The sequence below is a fragment of the Macaca mulatta genome, chromosome 5 (genome assembly GCF_049350105.2).
Source record: "Macaca mulatta isolate MMU2019108-1 chromosome 5, T2T-MMU8v2.0, whole genome shotgun sequence".
Taxonomy (NCBI): domain Eukaryota; kingdom Metazoa; phylum Chordata; class Mammalia; order Primates; family Cercopithecidae; genus Macaca; species Macaca mulatta.
In genome coordinates, this window is record NC_133410.1 from 78,756,152 (window position 1) to 78,775,781 (window position 19,630).

Genomic DNA, 19,630 nt, shown 5'->3' on the forward strand with positions numbered 1-19,630 from the left:
TTACTTCCCCTACCTGAAGCCCAATTTGCAACCTAAGATGAGGAGAGAAGGGGTTGGGAGGTTAGTCCTCACCTTAAAACCTGAGGAGGAGGACACACCTGGAACTGGGAGAAGGGGGATTCGGCCAGAGTATACTCACATGATTGGTGCTCTCTGAAATCTGCTTCTCAATTAGCTGAACAATTTGCTTGAATGTTGGTCTTTTTAGGGGATCCGCATCCCAGCAAGTCTTCATTATGTCATACCTGCGAGACAAGGGCCATTTACTATCCCTCCTCAACACCCTCAGTCTGTTTTCAAATGTATGGCATCCAGCAACTTCAGTAATAATTCCAGGGCTATGCAACTGGACATATGGACTGACATATGGATAACATAAAACACTGCATGTATGAAATGCTGCTGAAACTTTCTGTATTTTTGGTGACAAGAGATTATGAAAATAAACTACAGAAATGACACTTGACCAGCGTGTCATAAAGAAACCAAGTGACATTTCAAACTGTGTTATGAAAACCCTCAACATCTGGGTTTCTGTCTTTAAAAAGAAAAATAAAAGGGAAAATGTGATCTAAAGGAAAAATTTTTCGACCCTTACATTTCAGCAGGTGCATGTTCAGGGCTGAGCATCCGGAAGCCTTCCTTGATCATCTTGTAGAATTTAGAATCGACTGGCATTCCAGGATAGGGGCTGCTTCCTGAGACACAGTTTGCAAAGCAGTGTTAATCACAAGGAAGCAGGACACTAATGAAACCTCAAGAAGATGCTCTGAGTCTAATGAGGGTGTCTTTGGCAAGGATCATTTTACCTAAAGAGAATAGCTCCCAAAGAAAAATCCCATAGGACCAGACGTCACTTTCAAATGTGTACACACAGTTGAAAATGCTTTCAGGTGCCATCCACTTCACAGGTAGTCGAGCCTGTAATGGAAGCACAACAGAGTCAACAATGTTAATTCAGAAGCTCAACAAAACTGAACAGAAGATATTCTTATAGATGCTGCTGTTGCTGAAATGTGAGATGATAACTTAAGTACCATCTCACAAAAACCTTCTACCTATATAATCTCAGATGATCCCAATCACCTCTGAAATACATGGCTCACAAGTTCATTATCCCCATTTTAAGATGTGAACACTATGTCAGTACGGCATGGAGATTAAGAGCACAAACATCAGAGACAGCCAGACATTTTAGCTCTGGCTCTATCATGGGCCTTAGGTAATGCAGAGATTTGTTAGTTTCCACTGAATATGTCCCTCTCCTTCCTTAAAAACAGAAACATGGCCTCTCACAATTAGGACTACATTTCCCAGCCTCCTTTGCAGCTAGCTAGCTGTAGTCAGGTGACTCGGTTTTGGCCACCAAGTTGTAAGTGCTATATGGCAGCTTCAGGAATACCTCCTTATAATATAGCTGGCATGTGCCCTCTGCCCTCTCTTCTGTAGTGCAAGGGCCCCCTGCCTTCTGGATGTGATGGCTGGCTATCTACCTGGTGGTCATCTTGGACCATGGACATGGGGGTTACACCCAGGAATTGCTAAGCATGGAAGGGAAAGACTTGGCCCAGGTACTCCATGGAATCTTTATACCAATCCTGGCCTGCTACCCTTAGACTTCTTTTATTTTGGGTTTTCTGTCAAAACCCAAAACTCTAATACACTGGGGAAGTCATTAAAATATCTGTAATTAAACCTCTGTATCTTCTGTAAAACAAAATGAACACTTTTAATTTTATGAATTGTCCTTTATGAATTTTATGAATTGTCCCATTAAATAAGACAATGTGGGTAAAAATGCTTAGCACCATCTGACTCAGTGCTATCTGAAAAACTGCCTAGAATAAAGGCAAGTACCCAATAAACAGTAGTGGCTTGTGATCATGACTCTTTGGAGAACTCTCTCCATTAAAGTTGAGATGAACTTTCTGTAACTATTCCTCTTAGATGCATTCTGGATTCCCAATCTTAATCTGCCATAAAAAGCTAAATCAATCCTTCTCTTAATCCATTTAGGATTGAAATCTGGGACAGCTTTTTTTTTTTTTTTTTGGTGTTAAAGTTATTTTAGTCAGTTTAAAAAAACAAAACAAGACAAAACAAACTTCCAATATCCCTTCTCTTCCTAGATGTTGTGCTAAAGTTCCTATGAGGGCTCCTAACCTGAGATCTATGGGTGTCAAATTCAGGGGCCTGTGAACTTGGAAAGGAAAAATGACATCCTTACTTTTGCTAATTTCTAGATGAAATTTAGCATTTCTTCAAATTACTAAGAAAGGTGATAAACCACAGTAGTATTAGCTGTACCTGCGACTTTCTCATGAACATCTTCATATCCTATTAAGTCTTTACAGGCATCTCAAAATCATATTTACATTAATCACCACTCTAAAATTACAGTGGTTTTTAGAAAAAAGTAATAGCAAAACCCACAATTACTTTTGCACCAACCTAACAGAGCCTGTTACTCTCTGTAGTAAACACATGTACTGACATATCACAAATTTACTTAATAACGTGATAGTTATTTCGGTTTAACTGTTTTCCTTGGTAATCCTACATATTTCATCATAGCGTCGAAAACAGTGTTCTGATAAGGGTTCCATAGGCTTTACCAGACTCTAAAAGGGGCCATGACATGAAAAATGATGAAGAACTCACGTGAAAGGAAAGAACTTCAGAGAACCTGACGTAACAAGGAGATCTCAAATGATGATGACATAAATGCAGGGCAGTAACATGTTTGAGTTTCTTATCTTGTTCCAGAAATTCTCCTTACCCACTAGACAGGTGAAAGCGACGTCTGTGATTGGTTAGTTCAACTGACTTGAACTGGACTCTACAGTCTGGAAGCCTGATGGAGCCAACCCCTCTGTCAATTCAAACTAAGGTCACTAACTAATAACAAGACAGTATATAACCATCATCACGATTATTCAGATCGTAAATAAGACATCTATAAAGAATAGTAACAATATGTCTGGCACTGTCCTGAGCACTTTACATATATTAACTCATAACTTTCTCAGTCAGGAATCACTATTATTCCCAAGGGGAGAAAAACAAAGATTCAGAGTTATTGGATAACTCTTGACAAAATTACACAGCCAGGAAATAATGGAGACAGATTACAGAATTCATCAAGACTGGGCCTGGAGACTGCCACCTTCCTCCTCCTCCCTTTGGTCAATATTCAGAGGACTGGATAATTAACGACTTATCATTCTTCCTTCCAAAATTGCACAAGGATGAAGAGAAGTTGTTTTTATTACCACTCCTGATGATAATATCTAGCTTCAGGGCAGCCTTTTCAGAATTCATGCTTTGGCCAGGAGATAAACACAGCAACACTCTTACAAAACCAAGTCGGGTACAGGCTACCAATAGAGACACTGCAGTGATGAGGGGGACACTACATTTTCATAAGGGGCCCAATTCCACCTCCAGGAATAAATCTGACGGTAGAAATGAGCCCAGGAAGATAGGCACAGAAGAATATAAAGGGCGATACGGTTTTCCATGGCGATGAGATGCCAGTCTGGAAATCACAGGCTCTGGTTTCAGTCTCTACTGCCCTGTGTCACCTCAGATAAAAAGCACTAAAATATGCTATGCCTTAGTTTCTCCAACTTTTAAAATAGGAAGGTGCTGCAATTATAGGACGAGGGTTTGTTCTGAGGATTCAGTAATTGGCAATGAAATACAGCACTTTGAAAAACATTTACTATGTTCTACAAACCCGCTATTACTTATGAACCTATTTAATAGCTCTCCGTGTATTCTAGGATCCAACATTCTATATGGCTAACTCTGAACACGATCTTAGATTTTAGTATTTTTCACACGGCATGTCAATCCCGCCAAAATTTATCCTGCTGTGACCTTCAATGACCTACATTTGTTACACTTGAGCAAAATCAAGTTCATTGCCATTCTCAGGCTATAATGAAAATTAAGGCTATTTCTGTTTCCTTCCCATGCCCCATAATTACACAATTAGAATTAGGAATTCTATTATTGACTGTTAGTTGTAGTAATGTTCAGCATACCATGCAAATTTTGCTGAAGTACACTTAATTTGACTGCTAAAATGTGTGATATCCCTGGACAGGATTTACATTATGAAAATCATAGGAAACAATTTTTATCGAAAGTTGAAACTAAAAATCCTTTGCAGGACTGTCAAGCAGAGAATGGGTACTCACGTTTCCTTTAACCACATAATTAGAATCATTCTTGATGTCTCTGGCTAGACCAAAATCACAAATCTTTGTGATCCGACCATGAGTAAGGAGGATATTTCTGGCTGCCAAGTCTCTGTGAATACACTATTAGGTTGGAGGAGAAAAGAAAACCATTTAAATTCATTTTAACTTGTAAAGAGTGAAAACTAACTTTTTAATATTAGAGTGTTGCTTATATTATAAAAAATCCAACACTTTTGTTTTAAAGTACTCAGTACACCAAAAATAAAAATCAAAAGTATGCCTTGAATGATGTTCACATAATCAAGAGTCTAATTACTATAATCTCTTTCAAAAGCAATTCTAATAAATGCTATTTTCTTCTCAGGACTGCTTTCATTCATAGGGAAATACATAAGAAATAGTCATATCATACTGTTTAAACTGAAAATTCATTTTGCATGCATTTCTTTGAATGTCCTTTCACAGAGTTCCTAACATGCCTTTGCAACTTCAATCTAACATCTCCCAAGGACACACGGAAGAAGGTCTTTATTTCAGCCATCCTATATCCTTTCTTAGTTTGGTAATTGTTGGGAAATGTCACCCATGACATTTAAGGGTAGGACTGGTAACCTCATTCTGTTTGGTTAATCTTACTTCCTAAGGAACCCTCTCACCCTTCCACAGACCATGCTCCTTGTTTTCATTCCATCATTCTCTTTCCATTCCTATCCTTCTCCCAAGTGTTTATTATTCTCTCTGACCCCTTATTTCCTGATACTTCCTAAGCCACACATATAATATTTGGATCTAACTTCAATAAAACTCAAGCCTATGGTTCACCCTAAGCCTTGTAACTATGAGGTGCCCTCTGCTTTTACTGATAAAATGATTCTGTTCTCTAGGAACATATCCTATATCCTAAAAGCCAAAAGTTTTAAATGAATTTCAATGCATATAAAAGAATATTCATAGAAAAACTCATTTAGACAGGCTTGCACTTTAAAGCTTACAAATTAGAACAGGAATTCCAAAGAGACAGCCGTTGGAACATGAAGAAACTAAATTTCCTCTGCTTTTGGTTACCACACTTCAAAATGACACTCTGCATTCTAACTATGGCTCTAAAATGCTCTGTTCTCAAGAAAAAAAAAATCAAAAAAATCTAAAAACCAAAACACAAAACTCTTTTGAGAATCACTCCCACTTACATTCTTGGAGGCAAGGAAAGCCATGCCCTTTGCCACCTGGTAAGAAAAGCTCAGCAAGTCTTCTAAGTCTAAAGCCAACTCGTCATCCTCCATGATGGCGGGTGTCACATCTCTTTCTATATATGAGCCTGTGAGGAAGAGAGGATTTTTCTTAGCGATTAAAACCATAAAGGTTAGGACAGGAAAAGACAGTGGCAATGACAATACCAAAGGCTGGTCATGAATGAACTAATGTGAACTTGCAGGCAGATCACTTCCCTCGTGTCCAGCAAAGGTAGATGCTGAATCACAAAGTTAATATTCAACAATCCTAGGCTGAGTTACAAAATCCGTAGAGAGGGATGGCGAATTAATACAAAGATCCCGTATCTATAGTAAGATGCTCAGGCACAAAAACAAATGCTCTGACCCCAAATTCCCACTTACAACCCTAACTGCCATTGACCATTGGCATTGCTACCGTAAAGCAGAACTGGTCTGCATCGTTGCTACTGGGAATGATGTTATATTCCACATTAGCATGATACATATACTCTTTGTAAATAAAGTTGCTCTTGTTGCTTGATAGGTAGGAACTCACCTATTCTCGCAGATCTCCTTTTGTCAGCCTTGGTTGGGACAACATAAGAAACTCCAGGTTTCATGTCCATGTACTCATTAGTACTATCGCTGCTGGGAGAGATGAAACAAGTCATGACTCAATCAAGTGGGACATGCAGAAGGGCACTCATGGGTCAGGCTCTACCTCCTCATCCCCTTTGCTACATAATAGACTGGACCAATTTGAAGAAAGCCATGTAAAGTTTGAATAGAGTTTGAAAATCTTATTCTGTAAGATATGACTTTTTAATATTTGATATTGGGGTCCATGCCCAGAAACTAGGTGTCCTTTTTGTGTTTAATCATATAGAGGACTCAGGTTAGAAATTTCCCATCTCTTGACACAATGAATTTAATGGGAGACAGAGAGCCAAATATGCTATCCTGTATCACCTCAGACTCTCTAAATGAGCCCCAGGAGACAAGATGAAAGAAAGACAAAGAAGAGCTTCCAAGATGTGTTATGGGGGAGGCAGAGATCGTTAACATATAGTGACTGATGGAAAAAGGTTTTAAAAAAAAATCAAGTTGGTTCAGATAAACACCAATAATTTGGATGATTTTCTGAACCATCTGGACCTCTTCAGTCTGCAACATTTGGCTGGAGACTCTTCAAGATTTCTAGTACTTCCTGCTTCTGATTAGCATAGAAACACCATGACAACAATCTCCTTCAGAGTGTGCTGGTGGTTCCAATCCCATATGGGATCCCAAAGCACAAAGAACATCACACAGGATTGAACAATTTAGGCCATTATATCAGAAAGTTAAAGGATATATATAGGGCCAAGGTTTCGGAAAGAAGCAAAATGGCTCATTGGGTTTCTTCATATAATGAGCACATGCCCAGGAGAAACTAACAAAAAGTGGTTTTGTACAGTTTCTACTACCACTTTACATTACTCAAGTTTATAGGATTAAAAAAACATAAAAGTTTCACCTGTGGTTTTAAACTTCAGTCAGAGGTACAGAAAATGGCTTTAAGAGGTAATTGCCCATCAATAACATTTACTGAGGTCTCCTTGAGGGCCTGGTGTTAAGAGTTCAGGAGGCAATGTCTTGTCATCGCAAGATGCAGTGGATATAAAGTGCATAAAAAGGTTAGGAAAAATCTACCACACAACTGCAGCAATATACAGTATAGGGGACTGGGTGAAATAACCATGACTTCTGTTGGACTGGGTACATCCAGGAAGTCTTCTCAAATGGTGGCTCTTAACAGCATTTCCAAAGAAAGAATAGGCAAGGTATGAGAAGAATTCTTCTCTGGTTGTAAATCAAACTCGAAGCTCTTTATACATGATTCAAATTCAGAATGGCATCAATGACGAAAGAGATGAAAATAATGTCCAGAATTTTTAAAAACGTGCTGGAATAGTTACGACTTTTAATAGCATGATGAATTAAAAGGGGCAAGAGGCAAGGTATATAGGAATAATCCAGAGGTCAATAGCAAAAAGCCTACATGTAGAGATAAGTTCAGAGCTCTTTGTCATTCTGCTAAAGGTTTTAAAGGGACTTTATTGTGGCAACTTGAGAGGCTTTAGCATTTCCCCTATAAACAGTATCTCACTGGAAACATGCATACAGTACCAAGCTCAACGGTATAAATGGAAATACATGCAGGACAGAACCGTAAGAGAAACAGAAATAGAATTCATTCAGTTGCGTGAAACTAAAGTGTAGAAAAAAACTAAAAATGCATTTTTTAAAAATCAGCAAAAATCTAGGTTTAACACAGTTTGAATCTTTAAAAACACAATTTGAACTTTCTAAACTGTTAATCACATTTAAATGATTTAATAATTTTGATTTCATACCTCAGAGTACCTCAGTTCATTTTTTAGAGAATCAGCCTTGATTGCAAACCCTTATGACCCCATGAACTGCCTGTCAACAGCTAACTATTTATGTAAATCAGTCTTACCAGGAAGACTCCTTTGAATGCAGAAGATTCTTATAAAGTGCAGATTCTGCATGATCTTCCTGCTTTGAACAAATAAAAGAATCACGTTTTCTTCTCAAAAAATTCAAAAGATCACCATAGCAACAATATTCTGTAATGACCAGGGTGGGCCCTAAAAGCACATAAGAAAAGGTTAGAAAGAGGTGAGATATATAGATTAATTCTGCCTCCCATAAAAATACCCAAGAGTGGTCATGGCCATTAATATTCAGCTTCAGTGGATAAGCCTACTTAGTCCCAATACAATCCTATATATTAACACTGCTTATCAAAAAAGCAGCATTATGTGGAGTAACATAAAACAAGCAAGTCTCTTTTAACCTGAATTTCCAAATGACATTAGTATTTGGGGCCAAGCGTGATTGCTGATTTGACAGACAGAAGTTACTGCTTTCAAAGGTTCTACTATTATCAAGCTTCCTACGTGAATCCTTTGATTCACTTCTGTTTACAGCAGGGCTTCACACACTCGCTGTAACGTTATTATGGAAATAACGAAGGCACAAACTGCGGCATAGTGGGAAAATCAGTCACATGGAGCAGCCAGCTGGGACGAGACTGGAAAGTGAGTGAAAACCTAAAATGACCTGTGTTCTGAGCACTACTAGTTGAAAAAAATTTTGGTGTTATGAATGTTTAAAACTGTAATTTGGAAGTAACAGGCAACTAATTAACTTAGGAAAGAAATTTTCTCATGAACAATTCATGATGTGGTGAAGCAACATTTATGGGGGTTGTTTGAAGACATTATATAAAGCTGTCAACTTTACCATGGATCTCTAGAAACAGCTCATTTTACACATCTTTGTTTCTTTCAACTGAAATACTTTCTGCGAACATCACAGACATCCTCGATGGGAACCTCAACTAAGGCTTCGAATTGGAAACTTATTTTTTACAGAAGTGAAATGTTTGCCTCATTTGGTGTATATTTGAGAACCAGTAGGCTTAGGGGCCTATTTTAAATTATAGTATGCAAATTAATATTAACCCTTTCAGTGGCTAAATATGATCAAGAAATATATAAAGCTTACAAGATAAGAGAAGCCTTCTGGTCGGGATAAGATATACAAGAGGCCAATGTTGTTGATGTTACAAACACGACAATAACTAGTGTATGTCCTGGGCTGTTCTACCCCATAATGATAAAATTAAAACCTGCATTCTTAAGAACAATAAGGAAAACAAAATCTAGCAAGAGAGAACAATAGTCTGGGTAAAAAATCTTCCAAGCACTTTATAACCTAGCATTGCCAAAATCATATTAAAATGTCATGTTCTGATAACTTGACAGACAATAAAAGGCAGTTTGGACATGGCTTTACCTCCAATGGTGCAGGCTCCAAGAAGATTCACAATATTCATATGATTACCAAGGTAACTCAGGACTTTGAGTTCAGACATGAGGGCTTCTCGTTCTGTTAAATGGGCACTTGCTAAAATAGGAAACATGCATTTTAGCAAAAAGCACAATTGGCAAACTGATGTCAAGCGCACGCAGTACCATACAGGAACTTACGTTTGAGCATCTTTACAGCGACAGTCATGGCCGCGTCCGACTTAATTAAGCCATAAGCAGTTGCCTCAACAACCTTCCCAAAAGCGCCAGCACCCAGGGTTTTCCCTGTAGGAAGGAAGACAACAAGGTAAGTGGTGGTGGTGCTGGTGGTGGAATTGAAGGATCATTTATGTAGTTTCAAAATCAATAAAGGAATTAAAAACAATTTTGTCTAGAGACATTTTCCTACAATGTTCTCTATGCCAAACCTATCAAAAGGGGTGCAATTTCACAGAAAACTCATTGTTTCAGGTGGAACAAAACAAAGGAAGCTACTGGAGTTCCTTAAAGTCATTGTTATGTGTACCCAAAAAGGTGACATGGAAAGCCCCTGTTTCATACTGACCAAAACTCAGCCTGTTTCTGGGAAACTCCCATTTGTGATCATAAGGAAGTTGTGTTGGGTCTATGTAAACGTAATTGTTTCCATTTATCTCCTCAACAACCTTCCACTGTACTTCATACATGGGTTTCTGTGGGGAGAAAGGGGAAAATGGATCACCTTTTAAGAATTATTGTCGGAGTCATTAGAGCACTCTGGAGAGAGAACAAATAAATGGTTACCTGTAAATATTTGTAGGTGAGAATCATCACAATAATGCACATCATGCCAGCTACGATTACAAAACCAATCAGCAAAGGAGTGAACAGGGTGTGGGGATGGATTTGCTCTAAAATCAAACAGAAATGTGGAATCACAAACTTTGGCAGGATGGGATCTCTACCACAGCCACTCATTCCCAAACTGACCTCCCAACTCACAGCCCATGGCAGGAAGCAAAGCTATGTGACTCTCAGAGCTTCACCTTGGTTACATCGTACTCTTGTTATTCAAATGAATCTTTAAAAATATAACTTGAAACCAGAATACTGCAGAATAGAAGTTGAGATTTCTGTAGAAAAGGAATAATTTATGCTGTTTTTCAATGAAAAGCAACATCTGAATGCACTTTGTACTTCAATCAAATCCCTGCCTTGTACAACTTTTAAAAAGAAGCTTCCTTTATGGATGGTTTATATTTTCTTCTTTACACTTTCCTGTATTTTCTAAATTTTCTACACTGAGCATGAATGTCTTTCACAACAAAAAAAAAACACCATTTTTAAGGTATGCTTTTCGTTGCCCCGTCTGAAAAATCGATGATGTAGAACAATGGAAGATTCTTCCCCTCATTACTCAAAACCTGAGAAAATACGCCACTTTTTGGCACTAGTCTTTGCTGACTCAAAAAAACAAACAAACAAACAAACAAAACAAACAAAAAAAACACAAAAAACAAACAAAACCCAAGAAGGCCTAAAAAGTAAGTGCCCACTTTCTTTGTCTTCCCACTTTGTACCAATTCAGCAATTTGCCCACAAGGAACTTTTAACTTATGTTAAGAGAGTTAGTCACACATGAATCAAATTTTAAATATTTTAAAGAAATAACTTGCTAACATGACTTCATAAAGGCAGTGTTAACTTTTGGATACAGTGTCTGGCAAAGTGTTAAAATAATTCACTTTAAATAATTGAAATTTTTAATTGAATTTAAATGTTAGATTGTTCTAATTCTGTTTGGGTGTAAGGTAAATATATTCCCCCCCATTTGCTTTCTCTACCCCTTTTTAATGGAGACAATTGTAAATATACAACTAATATAAAAGAGGCGCACATACATATAAAATATATAAAGTAGCATGGTTAAAAGTGCTCTGGTAAAAACATATACTTAACAAGCTAGTACAAAATGAAACATAGCGAGTTTGATGACAGTATGGTGTGATGTACGTATTACCAGAAATGACATGGTCAATGTTGGAATGAACTTAAAATCATGATTGATATGGTAGACAGAGCCTAAACATCCCCTTAAATTGGATTAAAAAGAAATATACCTTTGTTGTTACCTTTAAATGCAAAGTTAAAATAGGCAGAAGTCTTGCCCACATCGTTGTAAGCCTTACATTCAACCGTGCCATTGTGCTTGAATGCACTAGAATCTATGGAACTCTGAACCACTAGTTTTCCAAACGGTGGCCCAGATGCGTTTAGTGTCTGCACATCCACTGGCAGTACAGAAGCAGAGCATCTAAAGGGAAGAAAACAAAAGCCCAGGTTTACTCTAGGAAAATAAATAAATACATAAGACCCTTGGGACGTGGCACACTTTTAAAACAAAGTTAGAGGTTCATAATCAACAGAAAATGTCCTTTTACAAGTGTCTAAGAATAAGCACTTTGGTGACCTAGTGAGTGAAAAAAGCACTGGGGAAGAGAAGAAAGGGCAGAGGAGGCTTTGGAGTCAGATGTGGGTTTGAATCCTGATGAGTTAAAGACTGAGTTTCTACCACTGTAAAACGGGGATGGTAATACCCATTGCAGAGGGTTACTGAAAGGACTGGAAAGGAATTCAATAAAATGGCAGGCATATATGCTGGTACACAGCAGATCCCTAAAATAAACAAGCTTCAAAAGGGTACATGAATGGTTGAAAATAAATAGCATAGAGGAGGAAATCATAAAAAATCTTCAAGGGACTGAGCGCAGTAGCTCACACCTATAATCTCAGCACTTTAGAAGGCCGAGGCGGGCAGATCACCTGAAGTCAGGAGTTCGAGACCAGACTGGCCAACACAGTGAAACTCTATCTCTACTAAAAATACAGAAATTAGTTGGGCGTGGTGGCAGGCACCTGTAATCCCAGCTACTCAGAGGCTGAGGCAGGAGAATCACTTGAACCCAGGAGGCAGAGGTTGCAGTGAGCCAAGATCACTCCACTGTACTCCAGCCTGGGCAACAGAGTGAGACTCCGTCTCAACAACAACAAAAAAATCAAGAATGTAGACCAGGAAATAGTCAGAGTGATGACCGAAGTGTGAGTTCTAAGCAGGAAGGCCTAGTTGTACTGCAAGTGGCTGAGACCACCACTGCAAGGGATCTTTTCATGAGCCAGACCCCAACTTCCCTATTCTAAACACCTAGCTATTTCCTGTTTCCCTTCTTAACACCTACATACATTCACTGTTTATTCCATCTATTATGTGTCTCTACCCACTAGAACAAGCTTGTCCCACCTGCAGCCCACATGTGGCTCACAACAGCTTTGAATGCGACCCAACACAAATTCATAAAGCTTAAAACATTATGAGTTTTGTTTGCAATTTTTGTTTTAGCTCATCAGCTATCATTAGTGTTACTGTTTTTTATGTGCGGCCTAAGACAGTCGTTTTCTTCCTATGTGGCCCAGGGAAGCCAAAAGATTGAACACCCCTGCACTAGAATATAAACTCATAAAGGCAAAAAGACTTGGGTATGTTCTGTCCATTAGAACAGTGTCTGGTACACACTCGCCACTCCCTGTGTATCTACTGAATTAATGCCTGTAACTACAGGGCTTGCTTCCGCTGTGGTCATTCCTCCCAGGGGCTCCTTAGTATTCCCCAAAAGAAAACACTCTTGGAGCAAGATGGCCGAATAGGAACAGCTCCAGTCTCCAACTCCCAGCACGAGCGACACAGAAGACCGGTGATTTCTGCATTTTCTTTTTTTTTTTTTTTTGTTGAGACAGAGTCTCGCTTTGTCGCCCAGACTGGAGTGCAGTGGCCGGATCTCAGCTCACTGCAAGCTCCGCCTCCCGGGTTCACGCCATTCTCCTGCCTCAGCCTCCCGAGTAGCTGGGACTACAGGTGCCCGCCACCTCGCCCGGCTAGGTTTTTGTATTTTTTAGTAGAGACGGGGTTTCACCGTGTTAGCCAGGATGGTCTCGATCTCCTGACCTTGTGATCCGCCCGTCTCGGCCTCCCAAAGTGCTGGGATTACAGGCTTGAGCCACCGCGCCCGGCCATTTTCAACTGAGGTACTGGGTTCATCTCACTGGGGAGTGCCGGACGATCGGTGCTGGTCAGCTGCTGCAGCCCGACCAGCGAGAGCTGAAGCAGGGCGAGCATTGCCTCACCTGGGAAGCTCAAGGGGGAAGGGAATCCCTTTTCCTAGCCAGGGGAACTGAGACACACAACACCTGGAAAATGGGGTAACTCCCACCCCAATACTGCGCTTTAAGCAAACAGGCACACCAGGAGATCATATCCCACACCCACGGAGCCTCCCTCATTGCTAGCACAGCAGTCTGTGATCTACTGGCAAGGCAGCAGCGAGGCTGGGGGAGGGGCGCCCGCCATTGCTGAGGCTTAAGTAGGTAAACAAAGCTGCTGGGAAGCTCGAACTGGGTGGAGCTCACAGCAGCTCAAGGAAAACTGCCTGTCTCTGTAGACTCCACCTCTGGGGACAGGGCAATAACAAACACAGCCGAAACCTCTGCAGACGCAAACGACTCTGTCTGACAGCTTTGAAGAGAGCAGTGGATCTCCCAATACGGAGGTTGAGATCTGAGAAGGGACAGACTCCCTGCTCAAGTGGGTCCCTGACCCCTGAGTAGCCTAACTGGGAGACATCCCCCACTAGGGGCAGTTTGACACCCCACACCTCACAGGGTGGAGTACACCCCTGAGAGGAAGCTTCCAAAGCAAGAATCAGACAGGTACACTCGCTGTTCAGAAATATTCTATCTTCTGCAGCCTCTGCTGCTGATACCCAGGCAAACAGGGTCTGGAGTGGACCTCAAGCAATCTCCAACAGACCTACAGCTGAGGGTCCTGACTGTTAGAAGGAAAACTATCAAACAGGAAGGACACCTACACCAAAACCCCATCAGTACATCACCATCATCAAAGACCAGAGGCAGATAAAACCACAAAGATGGGGAAAAAGCAGGGCAGAAAAGCTGGAAATTCCAAAAATAAGAGCGCATCTCCCCCGGCAAAGGAGCGCAGCTCATCGCCAGCAACGGATCAAAGCTGGACGGAGAATGACTTTGACGAGATGAGAGAAGAAGGCTTCAGTCCATCAAATTTCTCAGAGCTAAAGGAGGAATTACGTACCCAGCGCAAAGAAACTAAAAATCTTGAAAAAAAAGTGGAAGAATTGATGGCTAGAGTAATTAATGCAGAGAAGGTCATAAACAAAATGAAAGAGATGAAAACCATGACACGAGAAATACGTGACAAATGCACAAGTTTCAGTAACCGACTCGATCAACTGGAAGAAAGAGTATCTGCGATTGAGGATCAAATGAATGAAATGAAGCGAGAAGAGAAACCAAAAGAAAAAAGAAGAAAAAGAAATGAACAAAGCCTGCGAGAAGTATGGGATTATGTAAAAAGACCAAATCTACGTCTGATTGGGGTGCCTGAAAGTGAGGGGGAAAATGGAACCAAGTTGGAAAACACTCTTCAGGATATCATCCAGGAGAACTTCCCCAACCTAGTAGGGCAGGCCAACATTCAAATCCAGGAAATACAGAGAACGCCACAAAGATACTCCTCGAGAAGAGCAACTCCAAGACACATAATTGCCAGATTCACCAAAGTTGAAATGAAGGAAAAAATCTTAAGGGCAGCCAGAGAGAAAGGTCGGGTTACCCACAAAGGGAAGCCCATCAGACTAACAGCAGATCTCTCGGCAGAAACTCTCCAAGCCAGAAGAGAGTGGGGGCCAATATTCAACATTCTTAAAGAAAAGAATTTTAAACCCAGAATTTCATATCCAGCCAAACTAAGTTTCATAAGTGAAGGAGAAATAAAATCCTTTACAGATAAGCAAATGCTTAGAGATTTTGTCACCACTAGGCCTGCCTTACAAGAGACCCTGAAGGAAGCACTAAACATGGAAAGGAACAACCGGTACCAGCCATTGCAAAAACATGCCAAAATGTAAAGACCATCGAGGCTAGGAAGAAACTGCATCAACTAACGAGCAAAATAACCAGTTAATATCATAATGGCAGGATCAAGTTCACACATAACAATCTTAACCTTAAATGTAAATGGACTAAATGCTCCAATTAAAAGACACAGACTGGCAAACTGGATAAAGAGTCAAGACCCATCAGTCTGCTGTATTCAGGAGACCCATCTCACATGCAGAGACATACATAGGCTCAAAATAGAGGGATGGAGGAAGATTTACCAAGCAAATGGAGAACAAAAAAAAGCGGGGGTTGCAATACTAGTCTCTGATAAAACAAGACTTTAAACCATCAAAGATCAAAAGAGACAAAGAAGGCCATTACATAATGGTAAAGGGATCAATTCAACAGGAAGAGCTAACTATCCTAAATATATATGCACCCAATACAGGAGCACCCAGATTCATAAAGCAAGTCCTTAGAGACTTACAAAGAGACTTAGACTCCCATACAATAATAATGGGAGACTTCAACACTCCACTGTCAACATTAGACAGATCAACGAGACAGAAAGTTAACAAGGATATCCAGGAATTGAACTCATCTCTGCAGCAAGCAGACCTAATAGACATCTATAGAACTCTCCACCCCAAATCAACAGAATATACATTCTTCTCAGCACCACATCGTACTTACTCCAAAATCGACCACGTAATTGGAAGTAAAGCACTCCTCAGCAAATGTACAAGAACAGAAATTATAACAAACTGTCTCTCAGACCACAGTGCAATCAAACTAGAACTCAGGACTAAGAAACTCAATCAAAACCGCTCAACTACATGGAAACTGAACAATCTGCTCCTGAATGACTACTGGGTACATAACGAAATGAAGGCAGAAATAAAGATGTTCTTTGAAACCAATGAGAACAAAGATACAACATACCAGAATCTCTGGGACACATTTAAAGCAGTGTGTAGAGGGAAATTTATAGCACTAAATGCCCACAAGAGAAAGCAGGAAAGATCTAAAATTGACACTCTAACATCGCAATTAAAAGAACTAGAGAAGCAAGAGCAAACACATTCGAAAGCTAGCAGAAGGCTAGAAATAACTAAGATCAGAGCAGAACTGAAGGAGATAGAGACACAAAAAACTCTCCAAAAAATCAATGAATCCAGGAGTTGGTTTTTTGAAAAGATCAACAAAATTGACAGACCACTAGCAAGACTAATAAAGAAGAAAAGAGAGAAGAATCAAATCGACGCAATTAAAAATGATAAAGGGGATATCACCACCGACCCCACAGAAATACAAACTACCATCAGAGAATACTATAAACACCTCTACGCAAATAAACTGGAAAATCTAGAAGAAATGGATAATTTCCTGGACACTTACACTCTTCCAAGACTAAACCAGGAAGAAGTTGAATCCCTGAATAGACCAATAGCAGGCTCTGAAATTGAGGCAATAATTAATAGCCTACCAACCAAAAAAAGTCCAGGACCAGATGGATTCACAGCTGAATTCTACCAGAGGTACAAGGAGGAGTTGGTACCATTCCTTCTGAAACTATTCCAATCAATAGAAAAAGAGGGAATCCTCCCTAACTCATTTTATGAGGCCAACATCATCCTGATACCAAAGCCTGGCAGAGACACAACAAAAAAAGAGAATTTTAGACCAATATCCCTGATGAACATCGATGCAAAAATCCTCAATAAAATACTGGCAAACCGGATTCAGCAACACATCAAAAAGCTTATCCACCATGATCAAGTGGGCTTCATCCCTGGGATGCAAGGCTGGTTCAACATTCGCAAATCAATAAACATAATCCAGCATATAAACAGAACCAAAGACAAGAACCACATGATTATCTCAATAGATGCAGAAAAGGCTTTTGACAAAATTCAGCAGCCCTTCATGCTAAAAACGCTCAATAAATTCGGTATTGATGGAACGTACCTCAAAATAATAACAGCTATTTATGACAAACCCACAGCCAATATCATACTGAATGGGCAAAAACTGGAAAAATTCCCTTTGAAAACTGGCACAAGACAGGGATGCCCTCTCTCACCACTCCTATTCAACATAGTGTTGGAAGTTCTGGCTAGGGCAATTAGGCAAGAGAAAGAAATCAAGGGTATTCAGTTAGGAAAAGAAGAAGTCAAATTGTCCCTCTTTGCAGATGACATGATTGTATATTTAGAAAACCCCATTGTCTCAGCCCAAAATCTCCTTAAGCTGATAAGCAACTTCAGCAAAGTCTCAGGATACAAAATTAATGTGCAAAAATCACAAGCATTCTTATACACCAGTAACAGACAAACAGAGAGCCAAATCAGGAATGAACTTCCATTCACAATTGCTTCAAAGAGAATAAAATACCTAGGAATCCAACTTACAAGGGATGTAAAGGACCTCTTCAAGGAGAACTACAAACCACTGCTCAGTGAAATAAAAGAGGACACAAACAAATGGAAGAACATACCATGCTCATGGATAGGAAGAATCAATATCGTGAAAATGGCCATACTGCCCAAGGTTATTTATAGATTCAGTGCCATCCCCATCAAGCTACCAATGAGTTTCTTCACAGAATTGGAAAAAACTGCTTTAAAGTTCATATGGAACCAAAAAAGAGCCCGCATCTCCAAGACAATCCTAAATCAAAAGAACAAAGCTGGAGGCATCACGCTACCTGACTTCAAACTATACTACAAGGCTACAGTAACCAAAACAGCATGGTACTGGTACCAAAACAGAGATATAGACCAATGGAACAGAACAGAGTCCTCAGAAATAATACCACACATCTACAGCCATCTGATCTTTGACAAACCTGAGAGAAACAAGAAATGGGGAAAGGATTCCCTATTTAATAAATGGTGCTGGGAAAATTGGCTAGCCATAAGTAGAAAGCTGAAACTGGATCCTTTCCTTACTCCTTATACGAAAATTAATTCAAGATGGATTAGAGACTTAAATGTTAGACCTAATACCATAAAAATCCTAGAGGAAAACCTAGGTAGTACCATTCAGGACATAGGCATGGGCAAAGACTTCATGTCTAAAACACCAAAAGCAACGGCAGCAAAAGCCAAAATTGACAAATGGGATCTCATTAAATTAAAGAGCTTCTGCACAGCAAAAGAAACTACCATCAGAGTGAAGAGGCAACCTACAGAATGGGAGAAAATTTTTGCAATCTACTCATCTGACAAAGGGCTAATATCCAGAACCTACAAAGAACTCAAACAAATTTACAAGAAAAAAACAAACAACCCCATCAAAAAGTGGGCAAAGGATATGAAAAGACATTTCTCAAAAGAAGACATTCATACAGCCAACAGACACATGAAAAAATGCTCATCATCACTGGCCATCAGAGAAATGCAAATCAAAACCACAATGAGATACCATCTCACACCAGTTAGAATGGCGATCATTAAAAAGTCAGGAAACAACAGGTGCTGGAGAGGATGTGGAGAAATAGGAACACTTTTACACTGTTGGTGGGATTGTAAACTAGTTCAACCATTATGGAAAACAGTATGGCGATTCCTCAAGGATCTAGAACTAGATGTACCATATGACCCAGCCATCCCATTACTGGGTATATACCCAAAGGATTATAAATTATGCTGCTATAAAGACACATGCACACGTATGTTTATTGCAGCACTATTCACAATAGCAAAGACTTGGAATCAACCCAAATGTCCATCAGTGACAGATTGGATTAAGAAAATGTGGCACATATACACCATGGAATACTATGCAGCCATCAAAAAGGATGAGTTTGCATCCTTTGTAGGGACATGGATGCAGCTGGAAACCATCATTCTTAGCAAACTATCACAAGAACAGAAAACCAAACACCACATGTTCTCACTCATAGGTGGGAACTGAACAATAAGATCACTTGGACTCAGGAACGGGAACATCACACACAGGGGCCTATCATGGGGAGGGGGGAGGGGGGAGGGATTGCACTGGGAGTTATACCTGATGTAAATGATGAGTTGATGGGTGCAGCACACCAACATGGCACAAGTATACATATGTAACAAACCTGCACGTTATGCACATGTACCCTGCAACTTAAAGTATAATAATAATAAATAAATTAAAAAAAAAAAAAAGAAAGAAAACACTCTCCTAAAATCCAGCTGAAAACAGCAATCTGATGTAACCCCTTCCAACTTGTTGTGATAAAGAGGCTTATTCCATGAAAAATAAAATTTTCGCGATCATACTGACTATTCAATTGTGACGTTAACCTGGGCTTTTAAAGCCTGAGCATAAAATAGCAATTGATGGATGAAAACAGCTATAGTGACCCCATTTTCGTCTTCAGGTAACGCAAAAG

The 19,630-nt window shown here is 39.7% G+C and overlaps 1 protein-coding gene across 8 annotated transcripts in view; it reads right to left on the reverse strand.

Annotated features, from left to right (window-relative positions):
• The window catches only part of KIT (KIT proto-oncogene, receptor tyrosine kinase), an 89,452-nt gene that overhangs the window by 3,289 nt on the left and 66,533 nt on the right, over nt 1-19,630 (reverse strand). For 2 of the 8 annotated variants that reach the window (XM_028847982.2, XM_078001515.1), the window contains exons 9-20: nt 11,415-11,596; nt 10,087-10,193; nt 9,869-9,995; nt 9,484-9,588; nt 9,290-9,400; nt 7,926-8,076; nt 5,979-6,067; nt 5,399-5,526; nt 4,206-4,328; nt 810-921; nt 599-698; nt 140-245 (exon numbers count right to left, since the gene is read on the reverse strand). In XM_028847982.2, the coding sequence (XP_028703815.2) occupies nt 140-245; nt 599-698; nt 810-921; nt 4,206-4,328; nt 5,399-5,526; nt 5,979-6,067; nt 7,926-8,076; nt 9,290-9,400; nt 9,484-9,588; nt 9,869-9,995; nt 10,087-10,193; nt 11,415-11,596 (1,441 nt within the window). 8 annotated transcript variants of the gene reach the window in all.